The following is a 21,406-nucleotide window of genomic DNA, read 5'->3' as shown; positions in this document are numbered from 1 at the left end:
CTCGGCTCCGCGACGAGCAACAAGTTTTCGGGGCTTGGTCAGACTTCTGGCTCCACCGTCCGCCGCGAGACTGTCCGAGTCACGTTTGGAAAAATGTTGCCGGTGAATATTTTCGATGCTCTTTTTTGACAGAGGGCTTCTGGCGAGCACTTCGAGCAGCGGTTCTCAAATTTCTGGGATTTCTTGTTGGATTTACCGGGGATCGTGTGAATTATTCTGTTCATTGGTTGTCACGAAGGAATCGGTTGAATGGATTGAATGTGCGATCGAAAGCTTCAGTCTTCGAATTAGGGAAAGTTTAGGTATTTTGTAGAATTAGGGATTATTGAAATGATGTATGTCGATTGTCGTATTAGATGAATATACGGGAGACTCTCGATTCGCGAAGCTCGAAAATCCCAAGGCAGCGGTGCATCGAAAAATAACTTTTTACGCGCTGCAAGCTTTTTCCATTACTCCCGTACGCGCGTGTATAAGTTATGAAGCACACCGCGCAAGTATCCAGAAACGCGGAGGGTCGGGGTTCTCAAAAGGAAGCTAATAACTCGAAAAAACCGCGGCGGGCTCGCCGAAGAACGGACGCGGAATGGAAACGCGGAACGGCGCGCGTCCGGGCTTTCAGACGCGCCGGAAAAAAGTAACCGGTGCACGAGGCCGCGCTCAAAGTGCCATTTATACTAAACTTCGCCGGCGACAGTCGTAATCCAGCCTTTTACTGCAAGCTGGCCCTACCGCCGACCCTTTGTGTAATTTTACGCAACGCAAAGTTAATCCAACTTCCGCGTTTCCCGTCTAACGAGTGGCCAAACACTTTGCCCGGGAAAACTATCGGGACCCGGGTGAATTGAAAGCGACTTTCGGCCAAGGATCAAACGACGACATTGGCCCGAGCGTCACCTTCCTGTCCGCGTTTCATCATTTTCCTTTCTTTCTTCCCGACATTGTTCGTTTTTTCTCCGAGTTGCATCGTCGCTCGTGCATACGAGTGCCATTGTCTTTGTCCGAGGCACGGCGCTAGGCTTTATCAGGGGACAAAAGAAGGCAGCCGCCTTTTGCTGGGCACTGGCGAGGAAACGGAAGCCCGACGTGCCGGGACGTTTTAAGAAATTAGTCCTACGCCCGGGCTCGTTACGCGAAATGCCCTCACTCCGTTGTCTTCGGCTCCCTACGGGGTAGTACTAATTAATTGCGCTTCCTGTTTCGCAGCCGATCGTCACGCGTTTGCTCCGTCTACTTCAAGGAGGAGCACGCTTTGCAGGAATTAACAACGCGTTTAAAAAATTCTGGCAAGATCGGCTGAGTTTCTGCAATAACGCAGAGAACGCGTGATCGGGCTACATTGTTCTTGCGCTTTTTGCCATTTATTATCACCGATTTTACGTCGCGCAGCGTGGGATATTGGAGTTATTACTACTCGACGAAATGCAGCAGTTTATTGGCAATAATGAAATATTTCTAAATGATATAATCGAGAATATATTTCGATGGTACTTTAATGCGCTATTTTTAGACAGAGAAATTACCCTTCGGAACAAAGCGAGGGGCAAGTCAAATCGAATTACGCTCGAAATAGGGTTTTCGTTTGCAGAAAGCCAACAGTATTTTTGCCGTTATTATATTAACAGCAATTTATACTTTTAAATTGATTTCAGGGGTGACTTCCTATGGTAAAACTGCGCCTCTGTCAGTATCCCTTCAATAGGGACCACCATCCATAAAGGTCCAGTTTCGGAACCTTTATTGCCGATCGTGGCTAGTATACTCGTGCTCAAAGGTACGCAGGCTAGTTTCGAGGTAAAACTACACAGGCTAATTTCTAAATAAAAGTACACGGATAGGCTGACCCAAAATTTCGCTCTTTCACGCGTACCCGAGCGTCCCTAGGTCACGTTTCCCTCGGAGGATTATTTCCGACGCGTCCATCGGTATATTAGCACCGGATTAACCCTATTTTTTTCACTTCACCCCCTACTCGTAGCGTGAATTTTTTTCCTCATTCTTCGTCGGAGCATCTGCGACGATTCCGAGGCGAGAAAGCTTACACCCTCGTCCCAGTTACCCATTTTCACGTTTCAATAAAAAAATGAGAAAGTGCCCTTCGTAGGACAACCATAGAAGAAATTTCAAAACCTATATGTATCATGTTTCCTCTGGAGAAGCTTCGAAGCTAAGAAGTTCATTCTTCGAGCACAATGTTTCTAAGTAGCTCGACGTCTACGGCAGAACTAACTCTAAGAGAAAATATAAAATCGAAAGTGTAACATTTCTGCTGACACAGTAAAGACAGTTCTTTGAAGAATTTCCATAAGAACACATAAAATTAATCGAAACTCCATAAGAACAAACTTAAGGGATGATTGTTCCAACCAGCTTTTCGATCGAACCAATCGACTCCTTCAAGACCGTCGATCAAACGATCAAAGGAAAAAGAAAAATCCAACGGTTGCTAAATGCCGTGGCGCTAGAAGCCAGGAGCGGCAGAGCTCCGGCTCCAGCGGCAGCAAAATGAAAATAAAAAAAAAGCGGTGCACGGGCGGAGAAATCGCGTGATCCGGAAATTTAATCTGGCCTCGTTAAACCCTTTCTCTTTTGCAGCGTGCCGGGGTGAAAGGTGGGTGGCAAAGTGTGCGAGTGCAATTTCGTTGTAAATCTCGCAGGAAAGCCCCGTGAACGACACGCTGACCCAGAAAGTCAAAGGGTTTGGATTCCGTCAAGATCGATTCGAATTTCGTGCACGGCCAACGCGGACCTTTACGACCTGTCCTTTCGAGTTTCCGCCAAAAGGGCTAGATCGCCGTGCCTCTTTTGCGTGAAAATCGGTGAAATGAACCTCGGACACACCCCAATAAATCTCCTGTCCCTCCCCCCTCTCGCAGCGACCCCAACATTTCCCCGATTCAACGGACCCCCCAGAGCTGCCGCACAAATTTCTGTCCAAATATTGGGCCCGGGGCCGGTCGTCGATCCTCATACCTTAATAAACTACGGTGACCGTTAACGCAAACAGACCCGACCACGTGAAACTTGCTTCGAACGTCGAATACACTTTTTTCTTTTCGATCCATGAGACACAGGCTTTAAAATGTTTTATTCGGACATTGTGCGTCGGTGATTAAGGTATTTTTATTGCGCGGTGAGGCTTGTCCGAAGGGAGTTAATGAGCTTTCTTTGAATGGAAAATCGATTGGAATGTCCGACTTAGTATGGTCGGGGATTATTTTTGAGGGTATGTTTCGACGAGGATTTTTATTGGGGAAGTACGGGATTACAGAGGTCCGGGTTAATACAGGGTGTTATTTATAAAATAAGTGATGCGTTACACGTGCCCCTTGCTTTTATGTATCCTTTTTAAAGGAAGATTTTCCTATTCTTTTATATAAGTTGTCCAGGAAGGTCGGGGCTAAATTTGTATTATAGATTGCTCGAATCGAATGGATGAAAAAAGTTCATATAAATTTATACCTGGAAATGCTTTAGTAAGAAGATACGAGTATTCATATTTTTATGGGCAAAATTGGTGATAGAATGCGTTTTACGGAATTGTATGCGTAATTATTATTCTCAGTGACAGTCATTGTTTACATAGCCTACGATACGACTTGAAAACTTTTACTATCAGTCGTTCTATCGTCTAGGATGTACAAAATGCAAATCAAATAATTCAAACAAATATTATTAATTGCAATCGTACAAATCAAATCGTAAAGAGAATGTGTGTTGTACAATTAAATGTTTCCTGTATATGTATTATGCAAAAAATTGAAGAATACGTGGCGTTCAATTAAGTTTAAGTTTCTTAGGAGTAATTGTTAAATTTACTCTCACGGTGAAGTTAAGTTTCGAATAGTCTGTATATGAGAGAAGATAGAGAATGAGAATATTTGTATTATCAAGGTTTGATAACTTTATGTAGAAATGTGGAAAGTTCTCGTTAGTCGAGTACCAGAAAAGGCACCCCAGGAAGGACTCGTGTCAAGACCTGTCCAAATATTGTAGTTCCAGCGACTTACACCGAGCGTAGATAATAAATTGGTCTACTGTTGATAGAACGCTAATCGCAGGATTATCCGGATTTACCGAAAGCGTGAACAGGAGTTACACCTCTTTCCTTTGAGTCGATTAGTAGGGTTAAGATAATGTCACTCGGGAAAAGAACAGATGAACTAGTTCACAATGAATGAGGAGAAATTTTCATAGAAACAATCACGGATTAATTTAATTCTAAAGAATGTAGGTTATTGAATCAGTGAAAGGTACCAGAAATAAATTCCATGAAAATTTTACCTGTAATTTGTTGCAGGTATACAAATACAGTGATGACTTAAAGAAGAAATATCAGAGACAAACAGAGAGAAATATCGGAGGCAATGATCACGTTAACTGTCGAAGTAAGTTAAAAGATAAATAATTTCGAACCAGTAAAACGGTGAAATTATCTGCAGAGAGAAAAGTATTATCCGCCTATTATCGTTCGGAGTGGACCTAGAGGCTCAGGTATACACGCCGTACCCGACCTGGAGTAACTCAATAAAAACAAAGAAATTCCTGCATTTTCGTTGGCAAAAGCATTCAACACGTGTGCATCGGAATCACTCAATTAAAAAGCGGTGTACACCTAAATAAACAAGCTATAAATATACATTTCAAAAAAATTCGACAGTATCACCCACACGCAAAATACCATTATAAACACAGCTAAAATTCATCGAAAAAATACCACACCGAGGAATCGACTTATCGAAGAAAATATTTCAGACACAGAAATCCCTTCCAACAACCCCAAGCGTCATGAGCAAACACGAAACCCCATAGATCCTCGTTGAGCCGGTCCACCTGCAGCCTCCAGTTCCTCCTTGGCCGCGGGGATCTCCACGGAGGTCAAGAAACGTGTGGCGGCATGGGATCGTAGGAGCGTGGAGGTCGAGAGGGTGGGGGTGTCGGAACACGTGCGCGTGAAAATTTCCGTCGTCGCGTAAGCGTGGCTGGCAGGGTGTATACCTACCGGCAAGAAACCAGAGAGAATGGACCGGGGTTGAATCAGAAGGAGACGCGAGGATTGCAACCGAAACGGTTTTATAGGGGATGAAAGCGCACAGCGGAGAGAGAGAGAGAGAGAGAGAGAGAGAGAGAGAGAGAGAGAGAGAGAGAGAGAGAAAGAGAGAGAGCGAGAGAGAGAACAGGATAGAAAAGCTCGCGCGAAAGAAAGAGGAAACAACGGCGTTGGACGGTAGAGAGCGAACTGTTGGACGAGCGAGCGTGGCAGGGAGCGAGAGAGAGAGAGAGAGTGAGAGAGGGTGAGCGGGAGAATGGTGGGAGAGAGTGGGACAAATAGAGGGTCGCGTGACGAGAGAGGGAAGATGGTAAGGAAGAGCGGAGGCGCAAGCCAGCCTTGGCTAGAGAGGCAGCAAGCTGGCAGCCCCTTTCGCAAGGCACCCCCTAAGCCTGGTTAGGGGCGAAGGCGGCGAGCCGCGGAGGCCACAACACGACCGCCGTCCTCATTGGTCGACGCGCTTGGCCTGGGTGGGGCTCCGGAAAAATTGGAGGGGATAAAAATCCCCTCTAAATAGCTGCGGCTGCGGCCGCGAAAAACTAGAATCCGCTCAGCCGGCATCGAGTGCGCGTCGGTTCGGTTGCACGAATTATTTGCCAGCGATCCCTTACGTGTTAGTACCGAAGTTTCCTACAGTGATTACAGCGTAGGGGAGGAACAACGCACGTTCCTTCGGCCACCGCGTTTTCAAATATTCCCAACGGACTGCTACGAAAAACAAGGAACATCGTTCGGACGATACTGTTTCGGTGTTTCTTTCTTTCGTTTCCTTTAGTTCCCGTTTGGACTTCGGTGTTCCGAGTGCACTTCTTTGTTGGGGATATGCAGTGACCGGGACTTTTTCTCTCGAACATTTTACGGAGTGACTCGCAGAGGATACCATTGTGCGCGCCAGGATTATCGATACACAAGTTGGACTAGTTGGTTGTTGTCTTCTTTCCCCGTATTGGAGGAGAGTGAGAGAGGCTGAGCGGTGAACGATGCACCTACCGGAAGGACCATTAGGCATGGAGAGTTACAACGCGATACGCGAGTCGCTGCAGGTGCACTGCGATCTCGTGAGGACCGGAAGTCCGTCCATCCTGTGCAGCGCGTTACCGTCACACTGGAGGTCGAACAAATCGCTGCCCGTGGCCTTCACGGTCGTCGCCCTCGACGAGGTCAACGACGGCACCTTGGTCACCATACGCGCCGGGAACGACGAGAACTGCTGCGGCGAGCTCAGGAATTGCACCGCGATCATGAAGAACCAGGTCGCGAAGTTCAACGATCTCAGATTCGTCGGTCGTAGCGGGAGAGGTCAGTGTCTCCGCCGAAATCTGGATGATCTACCAGCGGTCTGGGACACATCGGCAGGAAACTAACCGCACGTTCGTTTCTTTCTTACAGGAAAGTCGTTCTCCCTGACCATACAGATCAGCACAGTGCCGTTTCAAATAGCCACGTACACCAAAGCCATCAAAGTCACCGTGGACGGACCAAGAGAGCCGCGATCCAAGTCGAGTAAGTTCAACGATGCTCTAACTATCGAAACTCTCGATTCCTTTGGCTCGCAAACGATCAAAACTCGAGACCCATCTGAATCTTCCACTATCAATCGACTGAAACACGTTCTTCGCGTCGAAGATCCATAATATTCACGTATACTCGATTTAATTATCTGAAACATGAAGCTATTCCAAAAATAATACTCGCAAACCGTGGAGAACGCGAATCGCCAGCCGAAAAATCCTTGTTCCAAGTCACCGAACCTCGGCCAGCGCAGTTGCCGCAAAACGTTCGTCGTAGCTCTCTCCGTCGTTTAATAATCCGGTGGACCTCAAACCGCGAGCCGCGGCGGCGTCGGCGGTCGCAAGCCTCGGGAGTCGTTTACACACGTGCGCGTGCATAAGGGTGGCACTGCTCGCGGCGCGCGCGCGCGAGATCCCTCGCGTACAGACACGGGGAAACGCGTGAAAACGCGTGCGTGTGTCGCCGGAAGGTTTGGCACGGTTTCAACCGTGTCGGCGACGGTCGCCGTCCTCTCGGCGACCGGTGGTCCCGCGTTTATTCCCTCCGGGAGAAGCTGTAGCGATTGGTCCCCGATCGTCCGCGTGTACGTTGTACCGTGGACGCGCGTGTTGATCGCGTCGGCGTTTCACGGACGGCTCAAAAGAAGAGCTGGAAGATTCACGGGTGGTATACGCGCTAGCTGGCGGCCATCAAGCCTCGTCTGTGCAAAGGAGCCGCGTTTATGCGTTTGTTTATCGCGGCGCATATGGCGGTAGCATGTGGATCGTAGCCGAGGCGGTCGTGTAAACAGACGATCGCGGAGAGCGTCGTTAATCCGACGTTTTACGGGGGCAACGGGAGCCTTTTTATCCCGTGCCATCCGCTACTCTCTTCCTCAGTTCGTTAGGCGTTCGCCGGATTTTCCGTCTCTCGTTGCGAGATTCATGATATCCCGTTGGCTCGGTCTCTCGCAGACGTCGTCCTCTCTCAGCGCGCCGGACTTTTATTAGCTAGTTGAGGACCCGAATCGAACACGTTACACGTTCCTCGAAGATTATACCTGGCGCTCGAGGGATTGGGACGGGGAAGTTCGCCAAGGCTGACTGCGAGAGGGTGGAGGAGGGAAACCTTGATCGCGGGTCTTATTTATAGAGCCGAAGGAATCGCTGCTCGGGTTCGCTTGGCGGACTTATTATAGACGCAGCTTCGATATCTGACCGAAGGATGTTCTCGTTTGATTACAGATTTCCAGTACGGACCTGGATTCCCTACGTTAGGACTGCTCAACCCGTGGGTAGACGTTGCGTACCTAGGGCACGCGTGGCACATGCCTCATCCCGCTTTCGTCAAAGGTAAGTTGAACTGCTTTCCTGAAGTTTCTTGCGGAGTTGAGAGAGATGGCCAATGTTTCTTTGGATCGCACGTTCTTGGACCTCTTGTACACGTGCCGTTGTTTTCGAGTTCGATTAGAATTTAATCCGCTAATGCTTTCAGCTCGAATTTTCTCACAAACTCGCAATCCATTTAACTGATACTTGAAGCTTCTGTCGTACCATAAACATAACTCAAAATTCACTAACAGAAAACAGTTTCCTCACAATGCTACTAGCTAATCGAATTACTCGATTCCGCGATTCATCTTCGACGCAGAGAATCACAAGAGCTCATCGAGCAACTAGCAAACACGAGGTTACGCGTACAAGAGGGCCCAGATAATCACGAACACAGTCCCCGAAACAGCGCCTAATCGCTGCGTCCCTTTCAACCTTAGCCTCCCTTCGCAATCAATCAAAATCCCAACAATACAACTCGGTCCCGTCCACGCTGCTCCTCCGCGCGCGATGAAGAGCGAAGGAAAAAAAGGGCCTCGGAAGAGCGGACACGCGTTCACGAGAATAGTAGTCGGCGTTATCGATTTCGCCGGAGTCCGCGACGCCTGCCGATGATTCATACTCCGTGGCTGGACCGAGGGGTGAGCCTGAGCTCCCTTTTCCCACAACGGACCCCTTCGAACCCCCCCTATTCTGCCACTCTTCCTCTCTTTCTCTCTCTTAGCCCTGTCGCGCAACAATGCGACTTAGCTCCTTTCTCGCCCACTCGGCTATCTCTCACCCTCGCGCAACGCGAACTTTCCGTTCCGAAGAAAATCTAATCGTTTTGCTGTTCTTCATCAGGAACCATACCGATGACATCGACGGACATATTCCCGCCGACGTTCCCGCCAACGGTGCTACCGCCTTACCCGTTCGACCACATGAAGTACCCGCCAGACTACAGGCTACATCCCAACACCACCACCACCACCATGGCCAGCTCGCAGCAAGTCATCCCCAGGACCCCGTCCAGAACACCACCGAGGAGTCCAAGCGAGTCCGGAAGCGAATCGACGGCCGAAGAAATCCGCAGCGCGTTCGTTCCCATCAGATTGAACGCGTTGCCGATCGCTCCACCGGTCTTGCCCGCGACCTCGTCTTCACCGGACCCAACCACCGTGTCCAAGAGGCCAGCGGAAGGTGTGAGGAACGAGCTGAAGGCACCCAGGACGATGGTCTCGCAGAAGGCGTCGAAGAGGTCACCACCGCCCACGAAGGTCCCGTCCCCGGTGCCGGTGAAACCGCCAGTCTGGAGGCCTTACTAGGCTAGAGTGTAGGCTGACGTGATTTGACGATACGCAGGGGTGTGCAGGACTCCCGCAGGAAGGCTAGTGATTAATCGGACAACGTCCACAGCGAGCCTGTACAGATAGTTTTTCTCCTGTGTTCGATAGTTCTCGTTACTTTCGACTTAATCGCGTCGCGCGTGGTACGCGATCGCTCTTTCGTTGCGCGGGTTTTCTTTTCCCGATTTTCATTTACGTTGTCGCTGTCGGACGTTGGATTCGGGGTAACGACGTCGAGTCGGTTCTTCGGTTTTACGAAGAGGGTAATTGGATACGAAGTAGTTACCTTTATGGGGATCTTAATAAGTTAAACACGGTGATCGAGGGTATCGTCGGAGGCTGGTCACTTTCGGGCCGTCGATCGTTGTGCGCAATTCGCCAGAGAGAGTATTATTGTACAAAGGTTGTGTATTGTTACACAATTTGTATATACGTGTAGATAGTTCGTGGACAATAATTGTAGAGAGAGATTATTATATATATATAACTATTGGTGCGCGTGCGCGCGTGTTGAGTTGTGTGTATGCCTGTTGCGAGCACGAGAGAGAGTGAGTGAACGAGAGAGAGAGAGAGAGAGACCAAAAGACAGAGATATTAATATTATTTATAAGCCAGAGATCTAATTTAATGTAAACAGATGGTATTACATAGAGACGGGAGGAGAAGAATAAAATCGAAATCGATGCGATCATTTAAATCCTGATTTTTATTATTTCAACTCCAAGAAACATCCCTTACGACATCAATTCTATAGCTGAATTAACTATTCAACATCGTTAACACCTTAAGAAACTCCTCAAATAAAATTGCACATCAATTTCCAAGTAACTGAACAAACTTTGCTGCTTCGTGTTCTAGCAACACGTTCCTATCACAAACTTAATAATTCACTGTTCAAACTCCAACAAACCAAGGACCACAATTCCACCATAAATGCTCGACATTTGCCCTACATTCACAGCGTCATTCTTAAACAACCTTCACAAGATTCCTTCAAAAACAATTCCCATCATGACTAACTTTCATCAAACTCCTTCAAACCCCACTCGCATTCGACTTCCACAATCGTCCTCAACTCTTCCACGCAAAAGCCGTCTCCCCTCTTCGAATGAACACATTCCCGTGCCGAGTCCCTCATTAACGATTCCGTCGGCCGCAATCTCGGCCACGAGGTTCACCGTTCGAAAGAACGGCCAGGGAGACCGTTCCAACGTGCCCGGTGAACGACGTCCTCGGATCCGCCTTGCACGCGCTGGAAGCGACCAGAGGCAACCGTGAAAGAGATTGAAACGCTTCGTGCCGGTGCAAGGGGAATCCATATTTTCCTCTCTCTCTCTCTCCCTCTCTCTCTCTCTTTTTCTCCTTGTCCCTCCCGATCCAGCCTTCTGTCGCGATTTAAATCTGAATGGTCGTTCCGCCGCGGTCGTTCGAGGTTGCCGCGTGTGCGTACGGGTTCCCATACGGCCCCGCGCAAGGGTGGAGAATGGTTTATATTGAGGGGAGTGCGTGAGATCTGTATTAGTACCGATAGGCCAGCGAGAAACGACAGTGTCTCTCATCCTCCTCCGTTCCCCAGCGACAGAAACGACCCCGTTTTATCTCCCGTCATGATCGTTTTACATCCCCGTAAGACTGTTACAGTCCGTAGCGAACGGGTAACGGCGAGATTCCTCGGCTACCAACACGCGAATCGTGACAGCCACTTTTATTTGTTCGTTCCGCGGGGTAATCATTCGACAGGGACGGACGGGGCGGGAAGGAGGGCGCATGAAATTTCGACGGCCGGTGATTTCCGGTCGGCAAACGCGACGAGGAATGCCTCAAATTCGACGCTTCCAGCGGATATCGTGTTACGATAGGCGAAGCCCCGCTCGCCACTATGTCACTGTGAAACATAACCTAGGACAAGGGATTCCATTCCGCGCTCGACGGAAAGCGTCTCTCTCCCGGACGCTCCGCTTTCCCTCTGTTTCGTTTTGTTCATTTGTGTGTGCGTGTGTTTTTTTTTCGTTATTTTCCGTTTTTGTTTTTTGTATCCCGCGTTGTTTTCCTCCCCCGGCCTCTCTGTGCGCGCCACGTCGCTCGCCTTTCGGCACTCGGCCGGACCCGCCGTGCGGCAATCGGCCCGGACGTGTTTGTCAAGCCCGCGCTCGTCGAAGTCGAGGACAGTTAATCCCCGTGACATCGTATAACTCAATTCTCGCCGCCCTCGGCTGCCCGAAACTCGCGCAACCACTCTCCGTTGACTTTCTCTCTTACTCTACGTCTTTCTGCCTCTTTCCCTCTCTCTTTCTCTCCGTGGGGAAAATAATTCTTGGACGCGTGGCGCACGAAGAAAACCGGAATTCCCGCGGCGAGCACGGTCGCCGCGGCGACGGGCTTATCGGGCCTGATAACGAATGCATCGGGGGAACCGTGATGAATATTAAAAAGAGCGGGGTTTCGGTGAATGGAGGAGTCGTTTGCGAGCTTTCTTCTTTTTCCCCTTTTTCCTTCCTCCCCCCGTGATTTGCTTTTTTCGGGAGCGGCGCGTAGTGGGAATCCATGCTCGTTCGATTTTTTATTAAGCTCGATAGGGGAACTTCTGATCGAGAGATCGGGGATCGAGCGGTCTTAAATCGTGCAATGCCGAGCGTTGATTGATTAGGTGCATTATGATTATTTGCGATCCGTCAGCTCGATGCCGGGAGTTTTCATGTTTATGTATCTACGCGTTGGAAGATAAGTTTGTCGTTTGAATATCTTGTGTGTTATATTCTTATCAGACGAACTTTGGAAGATTTCTAGAATATCAACTAACAATCTGTGATAACGAATAGTAAGAAATATTATTACATCTTAATATTACTGAAAAAGTGAGGTATAAATATAATACAATTCTTTCCTCGATAAGAAAAATTGTTGAATTAATGAAGTACAAGTTCATTGCACTTCCCAGTATAAAAAGTTTGTTACGATTACCATTTTTACCTTACACTGGATTTGTCTTTCAATTAATCTGCTCAGCGACGAGCGAATCAGTAGTCGCCGTTGGAAACAAGAGGAAAAGGGGAAGGGAAGAAAATAAATAAACAAGAGACGTATTTCATCCCGAACGGGATTGATCGCGGAGCAAAATGAGAACCGCGTTGACACCCCGTGACCGTGGGGCTGTTCGTTGACGAGTAGACAACGGAACCAAGCAACCATGAAGGGTCGCCGCACGAACCGAGCCAAACCGATCGGAGGCAATCCCGCGCGCTCGCGCCGGCGAGCCAGCCGGCGCTAACTAATGTTTGCCCAAAGAATCGCGACGAATAATTGAGTCAGCAGCAGAAGAGAGGAAAAAATCAGCGCGGCCGAATCACCGGCGGAATAATCGACTTTCGCCGGACGGACTTCCTCGCCTCGCGATTTTTCGCTCGCCCGCGGGACCCGGTGTTTGACGAACCCCTCCGTGAAGCCGCTCTCCTAATGGACCGGACATACGAGCGGGAATATATTCGGAGAAAATCCCAGATTCGTTCGTGTACACGCCGTCACTCCGAAATTGAAGACACTCTGTGGATGTTTCAGCAGCTTGAAACTCAGTGATATTCAACTTTTGCCAGGCTATCGTCGAGAAGTTAAGACTCTTTTCTTTCGTTTTCGTTCTTCCAGAGGGAGTCCTTCAGTATTAAGTACGTGATTAATTCAGTATTAATTCAGTATGAGGTGAGAGTATGTAACAGTGTTCACAGGGATGTTTAGATCAGAAGCCGAGAAGTTCGGGAATTGAGATTGAAATTTGGAGAAAATCGACTGGAAATCTGTTGCTCTTTTGATAGTCGAAACAAAGTTAGATCATACAGCTGTGTAAATGATTTTGTAATAGATACACTAACAGATACAGTAATATTTAAATATATGGTTATTACAAAACTGAGCACTGAAGTTAGAAAAAGCCTCAGAATATCAAAACTAAAGCCAAAACTTTACTTCCACCAGTATCTCAAGAACACCCAAAACTCTACAATCTAAAACCACAAGAAACACACAAACACACAACCTTCTCTACAACACTTAAATCCAATCGCTTTCCATCGCCGACGTCGCCAGCTCATCCACTGATTATTTTCATTTCTTTCTCATCCGACTAACCACTGAAACATTCACGCCAGTCGCCTCGGTTGATTCTTAGTAATTCCACGGTAACGCACCGCTGTCAGCATCCCGCCCTCGCAGCCGTATGTTTTGCTAAAACATTTAACGGCTGTCGTTTCGTTTCAACCGCCGGAATTTTTCCTAAAAACTCGTTCCTTATTTTCCCTTGCTGTTAAAGGGATTAAAACACGGCTAGCAGGTTGGCGACGAAAAAACGAGCGTGCAGGGAGGTCGATCTATGCGGGTCGGCACGCCGGGTTCTGGCAGCTAGAGAATTCTCCTCCCGGCGCGGTGGCAGGATCGTGAGGACAGAGCTGGAGGGTCCTAGAGTTAGGCAATCAGCGTTGATGAGGGGGCACTCGCGGGGTGAAGGACTCGGACAATTAGTAACCGCCCCGTCAGCCCCGCGGCCCCGTGTCTTCCCGCACCTTCGGCCTCCGATTCAACCGGTGAACCTGGCCAACAACGCGGGGGCGACCGCAATCGGCCACGCATGCGAAAGAGGCTGCTCGGCGGGCGCGCTCGTGAGAGAGAGAGAGAGAGAGAGAGAGAGAGAGAGAGAGAGAGAGAGAGAAACGGTGAAAGGGAGAAGGGAATAAGAGAGAGACAGAGCTGGGTTTACGTCCGTTGGCCGCGTTGCGTGGATTACGCCGCTGTAAAGGGCTCTCTTCGTTGCCGGACAATGTCAGCGCGATCGGAAAGCACGCCGGGATAAGAAAAGGATTTCCGCGGATCGAGTGGACCGGTCCGAAGGCACGGAAAAGGGACGATGAATGTTCGCTCTGGAAAAAGTATATTTTAGGTGAACATTCCTTGAAGGAAATGTGGAGGATGAATCGTCTCTGTTTTAATTGGATCGTTAGGGGAAACTGTGATGAGATTTTTCACTGTCTTGAGGCTTGATGGTTGTTGTTAATCGCTGTGTAATGCGTCAAGCCTTTGCATTCCAACAGTGTTTCAGTAGAATTTTCTGATAAGATAGACATGTTTTGAAAGGATGAATACATGGAGTAAAGGGTTTCTGTTTCGATGTTTCACATATTCGTTATACGAAGCTTACTGTTAATCATTAAATATGAAATTTTGTGTTAAATCAAGTGGTGACTGAGAGTGACTGATGGAATGCATTCCTTATTTTGAACGATGAATGTTTATAGTGAGACTTGCGAGCGCGATAGATCGAATCAATATTTTCGACGGTATAAGTATATCAAACGAACAATAATCCTCGTTTCTAACCGACGAAACGATCATTCGATAACACTCCTCGCGCCTAATCAAACCTCCATTAAGCTCCTCCATTAATCCGCGAAACGCTATCAATGTACAGCATTACCGTCGACATACCGACGAGTCCCACTCGATCGTTCCTGAAAACCTTCGGAACGTCCGCAGAAGTCTCCCGCAGCCTGAATATCCCCGGAAACGAGACGATGGTCCCAATTACACAGAATCCTCGTTACGATCAAGAAAAACCGATCCAACCTAAGAGAATCAATCGAACCTCATCAAAGTCCGACCAATGGAATCGACGATCGACGGTACCAAGGAGACCAATTCCCTCCCATCCGACGAGAACCGTTTTAATTCCTCGGGGACGCTTGAGGAACTACTCGTTGTACCGTCGTCGAGCTCCAAAGAAGCGGACGGGGACGGCGGAGTAAGAATCGCGCCGCTAATTGCCTCCATCATCTCTTTCCACGGGACGTGTCGAGGATTACACGAGGTACGACGAGAGGGTGGGTCTCCTCGAAGGAGACCGCGGGAATAATAAGCCGATTCCCGGCGAGGGTTTCCGTTTCCACGATCGCGGGGGTGATCGAGCAAGGAGGGGTAGGCACGCCGGAGCGAAGAAAGCGGCAAGATCTCCGCCCGCGGCGTCTTTTAAGAACGAGCGATGAATCCTCGGAGGGTTGGTCCATGCGGGCGGGCGGGCAGCGTCGCGAGAAGAACGCCTAACGAGCTGTTTTGCATCGCAATGCTTCGACCTCGTTATCGGCTATCGATCCGCTCGCGAAACACAGGCCCGCGGATTAAAGAGAAACTGCGCCGCTCTCTCCGTGCCCCCGCCGCGTGGACGCGCGCGTGTGTAGCCGTGTGCCCCCTGGGGGCTGGTTCGGGAGGGGCGTGCACACGGGAGGACCGGACACACGCGTTCCACGGGCCGTCTGCGGCTTCCAACGTATTTCCAGGCCACGGTTGTTTGACCGGTCGCGCACCGGGGGAGCCGGTGAAAAGGCGCGGCGGCGTTTCGCGGAAACCACCGATTTTCAGGCGGAATCAGCAGAAACCCGGCCGCCACCGATCGATCGGGAACGGTTTCGGTTTCGTTCGTGCGAGATTCGTACTCTTCCGCGCGACTGTTTTTTTGGGAACGGACGTGGAGAGGATACGCGGAGTTTTTACGGATTGTTGCGGTGATGTTTGTGATTTTTAATTGCTCGCTCGACCGTGGATTTTCGAATGCTTTTTCTTTGAGTAACCGATGCTCGCTGATATTCGGAGAATTTTCTGTGGAACGTTAGTTCTAGGGAAAGGTGTTTTTGAAGCAGAGTTTTAGATAGTTTTAGTTATGGAGACTAATTCATGAAAGTCAACGAAAGGAAAACTGATTCGTATAGTGTAAATGAGAAAGCTAATCTCGACAGCGACGAAAGGTGGAAAGGCAAAAGGTCTCGGGCTTCACATACGCCAGTCGCCCTCGATACATACATTACCGCGAAACAAAACTCCGGGAAGCCAGAACACGTTGCGGTACAGTCGATCAGCGGGAGCTTTCCGCGTTCCAATCTTCGGTTCCCGGCTCGGAACGACTCTCGTTCGCAGAACAAAGGAAATTACGAGCGGCCTCTAAGTCACGAGCGCTAGGAAATCGTCGGCGGGGGTGTGGTCGCGGGATCAGTTGCGATTCGTGCGAGGCACCGGTAGCGAACCTCCTCGTGAACTCGGCGCAAGAAACACGGAAAAAAGAAACGGCGCGCCGGGGGAAAGAGCGTATTCACGAATAGAATATACTCGGCCTCTCAAAGCCGGTCTAATTAAATTAGAATTCTTCCCGAGAAATCCGTAAATTGGCAACGCGTTCCGCTCGATGGTAAACGGGAAGAGTATCGGATGTTCGGCGCGGGAAACAGCGGTGTAGGATAAGGAGGTTCGTTCGGTTTCCGGCAATAAGAAAAAGGGATCGTCGAGAGAAGGTATGCTCATTATAAAATAAACTCATAAAAATTTATACGGGCTTTCACCGAGCGAAGACCGCAACTTTTACCTCAAGAAATTGGCCGCCTCGCTGGACTCTGGGCAATGGTACGAGCAATATTGCTCGGCCAATCCCGTGAGTCCTCTCTCCGATCTGTTGCCGCAGCAGACCATAGACTTAGTGGGAACCCTATCGTAAAGTCGATGATCAAATTGTCCTCATAAATGACCGCGATTAGACCTAGGAAGAGACCTAGTCCTCGTGACCCAGGTCGTTGGTTCTTCATCGGCTGGTCCCAAACGCTGGATAGAAAGTTCGACGGTGCAGCGGCGGGTAAAACCGTACGCATCGAACGAACGAAATAAACAGGCCTAACTGTGGTTTTATAAACGGCCGGCGGGAAATGTTTGCGGTTTATTGCCTTTTACAACGCGCTTCTTCGCATAGGCTGTTCTACCTTCCGAGGAAATTGAAAAGCTCCGGCGCGGAGCGAAATACCTTGCGGCATTCGATGATTCGAGGGGGCCGCGGTTCCCGCCGACGCGGCGGGCAAAGGAATCGGCAGAGGAACGCGCGCCGCGTTGACAAATTGCCGGGCAACCGGTATGGTAATCCGATAATAGAGAGCGCAGGTTGATTCGTGACTAACGAGATTAATTATCTTGTTTGATCTTCTGACACTGGCCCCGTTAATGCAGTCGCGCCTGCCCACCCGCCCGCCTGGTTGCCTGCTCTCGCCCGCCTCGCTGCCAGTCCAAGCGACTCGTGCTGCCTAGACGCTTGTTACCCGGCCGCCTCGGTGAGCTCGATGAAGTTGATTTGTCGCGGTGCTGGCTCCCGCGTCCGAGTCCTCTGCGATGCTGTCGGCGACGACTGGTCGCTTTTTTCTGCGTTCGCCTCGCGGACGATTAATTGCCATTGGCCGATGGAACGGCGAACTGTTTTGCTGTCATTCTTTTGTAGGATTTCCTGATCCTCGTCACTCCGTCGATTCGACTGTGGAATCTATGATTTATAGAAATAATTGCTTGGAATATCTAGGACAGACTGATTACAACGTTGAACGAGGAAATTTGGTAATTGTGTATCTATTGTAGGGCATGCGGTTCTACGGCGTTAGGTTTTTAGCACGGAGCAATGGCCCAAGAAGCAAACGGTAAGTGAGCGACCTAGAGCACGAGCGAAAAAAGTCACCTATAGCAAAACAATCAGCGGGCGACTGACCCAAGGAGTCAAGAGCGCAAAAACACAAAGTGCAACGACCGGGAAGTCTATATGTGTGAATGCGTGTGTTTGGCTATGTGTAAATGTGTGTGTTTGTCTATGTGTGTCAGTGTGTAGTCCTAATCGTACATATGCGCGAGAGAGCGGTAGCGAGCTTAGAGCTTAGAGTCTTAGAGAGCGAGATAATCGATACATCGCGAGCCAGTGAGCTGAGAGAGAGCTTGCGAGAGCAAATTCGAGAGTTTAAACAAGAATATATCTTTTGTAACTTGTTCATTTTGTAATAAAATCCACTAACTGGTAAAACCACGAGATTTATATCTTCAAAGATAACCAGAACAAAATCCCTACATTACTCAAGTTTCAACTTAATTAAATAATGAACTATCCTCGTTTGACAAGGATGTAGGGAATCTATATACATTAAAAAGTTCCTACAATCTCTTCCAAGTCGAAACATCTAACGTCCAAGCCTAATTGGCAAAGAATCAAGTCCGACCGAAAAAATAGAAGGCGGCGACCCCGAAGAGATTGTCAATCAAGGTAATTACGAGTAAAAAGAGAACGCCGACGATCGAACGGTTGATAGAGGCCCGTAGGTAAGTTTGATCCCGTTGACTGTCGAAGGCTCGATTCTTTCCCGAGGTCCCGGCAACTGCCATCCAGCGGTAGAACGGAACTCATCAGGCCGAGAGGAAGTGGACACGTCGGAATAATTTCCTTACACCGTTTCTGCTGCCACCGTCCAGCCCCTCGCCGTCCTCCCCTCCAGCAGTTCGCTCGACCTTTCCGTTGCTACCCTATCCTCCCCCGGCAGCTACTGAAATTTTGGCCCCTCAGCGATTGACCAATTTGCCAAATCGATTCACGTCGAAATGAAGCTACGTAATATCTCCAGGACCGGTGCTCCTCCCTTGTGCTCCTTCGCATAACCTATGGCTGCCCTAACGCGGCGGACGAGGACGATTCTGGCTCGCGACACCTTGAAATCGAAGTACTGCGCTTCTGCTAAGTCCTGGAAGATTCCCGATCGATTAGCGGGGTATTCAGTGAATCCTGGTGGAGTGAAATGGATTCTAACGTAGAAATTATTTGATAGTTTTCTTCTTCGTGGGAGATTCTTAGATCTAGTTACTAAACGATAAGGAATAAATGGGGGGGGGGGGGTAGTATTCTTTATAAATACGAGGAGCTTCTTTGTTCTTCTATTATAGAAAAAAGAAACATAAAAATATATAAATTCTTAAGAATTCTACAAAGCCAGAGTTTTTGATACAGAAAATTTGATAGTTTTCTTCTTCGTAGATTCTTGGACCTAGTTACTAAATGATCTTAGAGAATAAAGGGGAAGATAGTATTCTTTATAAATACGAGAAGCTTCTTTGTTCTTCTATTATAGAAAAGGAAGAAATAGAAATATATTTTCTAGGTTTCTAATAGAATTCTTAAGAATTCTACAAAGCGAGAGTTAATTGAGAAAATAATAGCGTCCCAGATGTTTCAATTCAAGACGAGCGAAGCGCTCAAAGAGGCGAGTCCGCGGAGCGATGAAAAAAGAACGGGGAGGTGGACCGACGGAACGTAATATGCATCTCCGATACGTTTCACCCTTTAATGACACGAACCGATGGATCAATCGACGTTCAAAGCACGACGTGCGAAGGAGTCCCAAGCAAAAGAAAACCGGCGAGGTTAATAGTCGCGCGCCAGGGCAAAAGGGAGACTTCCGTCTAGACGCAACAAAAGCCGCCGACATTTTTAATGCGACACGGAGCAAGAGGGTACTTAGTACCTAGCTCCCTCGGAGGCACGACCCCCTGCCACCCCCCCTCGACCGACCGCCCTCTAGATATTACCCTTTGGAATAGCAGCAAAAATTATGGACAGCCGATAGGCCAGCAGCCGCTGCAGGGGTGCGTCTCATCCATTTAGGTCCATCACACATGACTGGATGGGGTGAGACTTACCCCGCAGAGGTTCTCACGTAGATTACAACTTTCTCGCTCGTCACCCTCAACTGCCGCTAGTCGCGGAAGCGCGGCCGGATGTGAATCTTCCTCTTCCTCTATGTCTTCCGAGACAATTTCCTAACATCAATTGGAACAAGATCATTTTTGCTTGTATTATTTTGGGGAGAAATGCACTTTGGTGTTATAGATCTTGCGAGTGGATAGCTGTACTTCTTGAAATATTAATTATGTAATTGATAAAATTAGTTTCATGTAGATTGTAATTATAATTGAATTATAGTGATATCTTGTAATATGATTGATAACTGGTATTATTGAATAAACAATAATACTTATAACGTCGATTATTTTATGTTTAGATATTGAACAGTTAATGGAATGAATAGAAACAGAAGATAGTCGAGTAACTGTTGTGAAAGTACTATTTCTATCGGAGGGTGATGGAAATTATACGTTGCGGGGCCGATGCCTGATTTGGCCTATTTCTTGCGCGGGTGCGTGCCTCCTCGAAAGCACGCACGAACTGATCCGAAAGATCGTTTCAAAGTCTACCAAGGGCAAAGGGTGGCCGTCCTGTTCGGGGGTAGATTTATCGATTATTCCCGGTCCAGTGGTCCCCTTTCGTTCAACGTAACACGCCTTAGCCCATGACATGGCTGTGTGCGCGCACGGTGCACGCAAAATTTACGACGGCAAACATCCGTAATGTCCCTTCTATTGGACAAGAAAAAGAATCCGCGACGCCGGAAGTTTACAACCCCTATATCGATTGTCCCTCGCTGTAAACTGTAACGCGCGCTAACCCTTCCCAGGTATTTCTACCTATCGATCAGTACACCGAAACATCGTAAATGACCGTACGACTGATGGATCCGTAGACCTCTGCGGCTTTATTGCGAACGGAACCGCTACGTTTCTATAAATATTTATCCCCGCAAATAATCTGCATTGTCTGCGAATAGTGACTACAATCCATTGCCACTTCACAGATAAGCCGCGTTCATGGACATAACATCACTCCCCCAACCCTTCCTTTACAATCGCCTATAGAGAATGGAAGGATTAGAATCATTAACGATCCCCGGGACAAAAGAAACCCGACAATAGGAAATCCGGCACGGAGACAGAAATTTCAATCTAGCTTCCCGGTACGCATCGATTCGTCGTGTATCGAATATCGCAAACATCCTACTGCATTTTCAATTACAATGTATGTTAACTTCCTCTCGATCACACTTACATTAATATCTATCTCGATCTATCATTAAACCCCCAATTTCCAAACGACCGAACGTCAATTATTCACCGACAATAAAACAAACCGTACAACAAATGTCCGTAAACCTATCGCTAACCATTGATCCCGACGAATTCCCCGAACACATTAACCGTCGAACACGCGAACACGAGGAACGCCGTGGAAAAAAACCGCTGGAAAGGGTGGAGGCAGGGGGTGAGCGGCGGAAAGAGAGAAAAAACAAATCTTTTTCCATTAACATCATTTGCCGTGCGCGGAGCACGCGGCTAGCCGCGTGTGTAACGCGCGCCGGCATCTCCGTGTGTGCGAGAGCACGCGGGCACACACACCCTCGACTGCGCTCTCCCTCTTACCCTTCGGCACAGCCGTATTACGGTCGTCGGGGGTAAACCGCCCTGGCCTCTAGGAGCCGAGAGCGGGAGCCCGCAGGGGT

General features: G+C 48.6%; 1 protein-coding gene and 1 long non-coding RNA gene across 2 annotated transcripts in view; one reads left to right on the top strand and one right to left on the bottom strand.

Moving 5' to 3' along the window:
• LOC143175304 (uncharacterized) overlaps positions 1-21,406 on the bottom strand; it is a 70,478-nt gene that overhangs the window by 3,034 nt on the left and 46,038 nt on the right. The gene's annotated exons all lie outside the window — the stretch shown is intronic.
• Positions 5,589-9,883, top strand: LOC116427009 (uncharacterized). The gene is made up of 4 exons (XM_031976833.2): positions 5,589-6,349; positions 6,440-6,553; positions 7,786-7,893; positions 8,716-9,883. Exons 1-4 carry the CDS (start codon positions 6,031-6,033, stop codon positions 9,177-9,179), a joined length of 1,005 nt encoding a protein of 334 aa, XP_031832693.1. The 5' UTR covers positions 5,589-6,030; the 3' UTR covers positions 9,180-9,883.

This window comes from Nomia melanderi, chromosome 14 (genome assembly GCF_051020985.1).
Source record: "Nomia melanderi isolate GNS246 chromosome 14, iyNomMela1, whole genome shotgun sequence".
NCBI classification, from domain to species: Eukaryota; Metazoa; Arthropoda; class Insecta; order Hymenoptera; family Halictidae; genus Nomia; species Nomia melanderi.
The sequence above is the reverse complement of the archived record's forward strand: the minus strand, read 5'-3'. Positions and strand labels throughout refer to the sequence as shown.